Raw genomic sequence first — 3,574 nt, 5'->3', positions numbered from 1 at the left:
CTATACCCAGCTAATTTTTGTATTTTTAGTAGAGATGGGGTTTCACCACGTTGGCCAGACTGGTCTCAAACTCCTGACCTCAGGTGATCCTCCCGTCTCGGCCTCCCAAAGTGCTGGGATTACAGGGGTGAGCCACCGCGCCTGGCCGCCTTATTTCTTTCAGTCCTGGAATTTAGGAAAGCAGGACTTGCTGGTCCTCGTATCATGTTTCCAGATGATAAATACCTGAGGCTGAAACACGGGTACAGCCTTGTCCAAGCTGGTTTCTCGTAAGATCCTAGTAGTACACAGTGACAGCTTGTGAACACCTTGAACACCTTCTGTTTGCCAGAAATGGTCCATTACGAACCACTTACAATCCTCACAGCCACCCTGGAATCATTATTCATGTCAGAGGGGAGGAACTAGAGGCTGAGAGAGGTGGCTGAGCAGGGGCTGGACTGGGGTAGGCCTGGCTCTTTCCTTCCCACTGGCAGCCCGTGGCACTGTGGGGCTCGGTGGGCAGGGCTGGGGCCAGCATCTCACGTGTTGCTGCTCCTGGCTAGACCCCACGTCCCCGCTGAGTAGAGTCAAAGCCTCCCCGTGGTCTGTGCCACGCCTTCCTATGCAATTGGGAACCCTAAGGGCTGTGACTGGGGACAGGATGCTGAGCGCGCCAGCCAGGGCTGGGGTTCGCAGACAGCAGAGGCATTTTGAATTGTAGTGGTGGGCCTCACCCCAACTGCTCTGGGAAACTCTCCCTGGGTTTATGCCTAATGGCGTTTCTCTAGCTTCTGTGGGATCCCCACTCTGCTGTGGGGAACCCTTCCCTCTCCTGTTGGCAAGAGCCCAGCTCTCCCCCAGCACCTCTGGGCTCTGGCCTAGCAGGCAGCCCCTGCCGCATTAGACCCTTAGCCTGATCCGGGCCAGACACCAGCTCATCTCAGACGCAGGTCAGCTCTCTGGACAAAACTCCCGGGGCAGCTGGCTGTGCCTCTCACTCGCTCAGCCGGCTTGACCTGAGGCCCCTCTGCCCTCACTCAACCCCCTCCCCAGAATCGTTCCTGGGTTCCAAGTCGGCCCCTCATCATGGGGGCCCTGGCCCACAGTTCCCTGGGAGTTCTTCCTGCCTGTCGCTCGAGGTACGTGCACGCAGGACTCACAGGCCCCCAATCCTCAGCCCTGCCCTCGGCCTCCTTCCCTGAGACCCGGCCAGACTCTCGCTTCGCTGTGGCTCACTCCAGGCAGGTCCAGAGACACGGCTGACCGCATCCGTATCCTCCCAGGCCCCGTGACCCCTCTCCTGATCATGCCCTCTCCCACCCCAGGGGACGCAGGGAGGGGGGTCTCTGGATGTCTTTTTCCTCCCCTTGGGTCCCCACAGTGCTCAGCCACACCTGGGGTCTTGCTATGAACGAGTTCCCCCAGGCGCCGACCTGTGGGCCTTAGGCCCCGCCCAGCGTACCAAGGCGAGCCCCGGGCCCTCAGGCGTTCCTGCCACCCTGGGCTACTGGGCCCACTGGAGTCGTGGTATCGGACAGAAAGGAGTTTTTCCTTTTTATTTGGCTGCTGCTGCCTCTCCCGGATCAGGCTTGGGCAGCAGCGCAGGCAGGGGAAGGGGACTCCGCACTCATGTGCCCACGAGACCACAGCAGGTGCCACCCGCACTCCCACGCTCCCACACTTGCTGCCCCAGAGCCCTCACTCTCCTAAAAGCAGCGAGAGCACACAGGGCTCGGAGGCGCAGGGGTGCGAAGGTGGCTCCAAGACAAGTTCGAGTCCAAGATGAGCTCAGGATCCTGAGCCTTTCTGAGAACTGCCTCCCCAGGCTGGGATGCGGGGGCGCAGCCCCAGGCCCTGGAGCTCCTTCTCTCTGGCCCAGGCTGGGATGTGGGGGGCAGCCTCAGGCCCCAGAGCTCCTTCTCTCTAGGGAGGCCGCGTCTTTTTCACGCCAGGTCTCAGCCCGTCCAGTTCTGCTCTTGTCGAGGACGCCTTTGCAGTCCCGGCTTTTGTAGTCCAGCTGCCAGCCCGGCCTCCCTCCAGCCCCGCTGGTGCCTCGAGGCTGGTCAGGAGCGCGGATGGCCCATCCCGGGAGCGGCTCGCAGGTAGCCCCGCGGCCAGGGAGGCGGCCCGGCAGAGGAAGGCCCTGGACAGCGGCTCCAGCTTCCCCAGGAGGCCTGGCCTAGGCCCGGCCCCTCGGCCACCGCGCTGGGCCGTCCTGGGGGCGCGTGCGGGGGGCACGAGGCACAGCGGGGCGCAGACGGCACCGAGGGGTGGGCGGCGTCTGGGCGCGCGAGACTGGGCCCTGCAGGCGTCTGGGGGCTAGCGCCTGTGTCTCCGGTGTCCCCGCGCGCAGCCGGGCCGTGGCACTCCAGGTGTCCGCAGGGCTCTCGGGGCGCGGGGCTGGCGCGCAGGACCAGGGAGAGCGCGGCGATGCGGTGGATGGCTCTGCGCAGCGTGGCGATCTTGGAGAGCCTCTTGCCGCCCAGGTCGTGCCGCAGTGCCCGGCGCAGCGCGTTGAAGGCCTCGTTGTAGTCCAGGATGCGCTTGCGCTCCCGCACGTTGGCCGCCATGCGCCGCGCCTTGGACCGCACCGGCCGCGCGCGCCTCCTGCCAGCCGGCTCTTCTGCCTGGCCCTGGCCACGGGAAGCGCCGTTCGCCCCCAACATCCCCAAATCACCCCCAGGCTCGGGCCAGGGGCCCCCCAAGTCCTCTGCAGAGCCTTCGGCCCCCTTCCGCGCCCTGAGGCCTAGTCCTGGCGCGCCCCGCAGCATGGCCTTCCCGGGCCCTCACCCTCTGCCGCAGCCCCGACCCTCTGCCCTCTGCCCTCTGCCGTCTGCCCCCTGCCCCGGCCCCGGCTCGCTACGCGGACGGTCCCCGGCTCCTGGGGCTGGACACTCCCGAGACAGGCCCCCTCCAGCTGGGCTTTATGTCACCACGCGGCGCCCCGCCCTCCCATCCATCCATCTCCCTCCTCCTGCATTATTACCGGCCTCCAGGTAGGTCGGCGAGGGAGGAACCGAGGGGAAGAAGGAAAGCGAGGAGGGAAGCTTGCAGGTTCTTGTAAGCTGGGACCAGACGGCAGTCCGGCCACGCTGTACCGGGGACCTTGCCCTGCCTCGCTCCGGGACTGCTATGGGGTGTCTGGGTTCCACATTCTTCCTCCTCGCTCCCAGATACGGTGCTAAGTTTGGTTTCTAGCAGGAAAGCTGATAGAAATAAAGAGTGGCAGAGGGCTGGGCGCCGGCTCACGCCTGTCATCCCAGCACTTTGGGAGGCCGAGGCCGGCGGATCACTTGAGTTCAGGAGTTCGAGACCAGCCTGGCCAACAGGGTATATAAAACCCCGTCTCTACTAAAAAGACAAAAATTAGCGGGGCGTGGTGGCGGGTGCCTGTAATCCTAGCTACTCGGGAGGTTAAGGCAGGAGACTAGCTTGAACCCGGAAGCCGGAGGTTGCAGTGAGCACAGATCGCACCACTGTACTCCAGCCTGGGTGACAGAGCGAGACTCCATCTCATAACAACAACAAACCTTGAAAGGTCTTGTCAAGTCCTGTGGGCAACCACAGAGATGTCATTGAGGAAAAGCATGAG

At 63.9% G+C, this 3,574-nt stretch overlaps 1 protein-coding gene across 1 annotated transcript; it reads right to left on the bottom strand.

Moving 5' to 3' along the window:
- Positions 1-1,984: 1,984 nt before the first annotated feature.
- BHLHA9 (basic helix-loop-helix family member a9) lies at positions 1,985-2,753 on the bottom strand. Its single transcript, XM_017862525.1, has one exon. It carries the CDS (start codon positions 2,751-2,753, stop codon positions 2,046-2,048), a length of 708 nt encoding a protein of 235 aa, XP_017718014.1. The 3' UTR covers positions 1,985-2,045.
- Positions 2,754-3,574: the final 821 nt, after the last annotated feature.

Source organism: Rhinopithecus bieti, unplaced genomic scaffold (assembly GCF_001698545.2).
Source record: "Rhinopithecus bieti isolate Rb0 unplaced genomic scaffold, ASM169854v2 scaffold_22, whole genome shotgun sequence".
Classification (NCBI taxonomy): domain Eukaryota; kingdom Metazoa; phylum Chordata; class Mammalia; order Primates; family Cercopithecidae; genus Rhinopithecus; species Rhinopithecus bieti.
This window is presented reverse-complemented; position numbering and strand designations above follow the sequence as displayed.

Excerpts from the sequence above, each read along its gene's own strand:
- BHLHA9 (XM_017862525.1), bottom strand. The coding sequence starts at position 2,753 with ATGCTGCGGGGCGCGCCAGGACTAGGCCTCAGGGCGCGGAAGGGGGCC.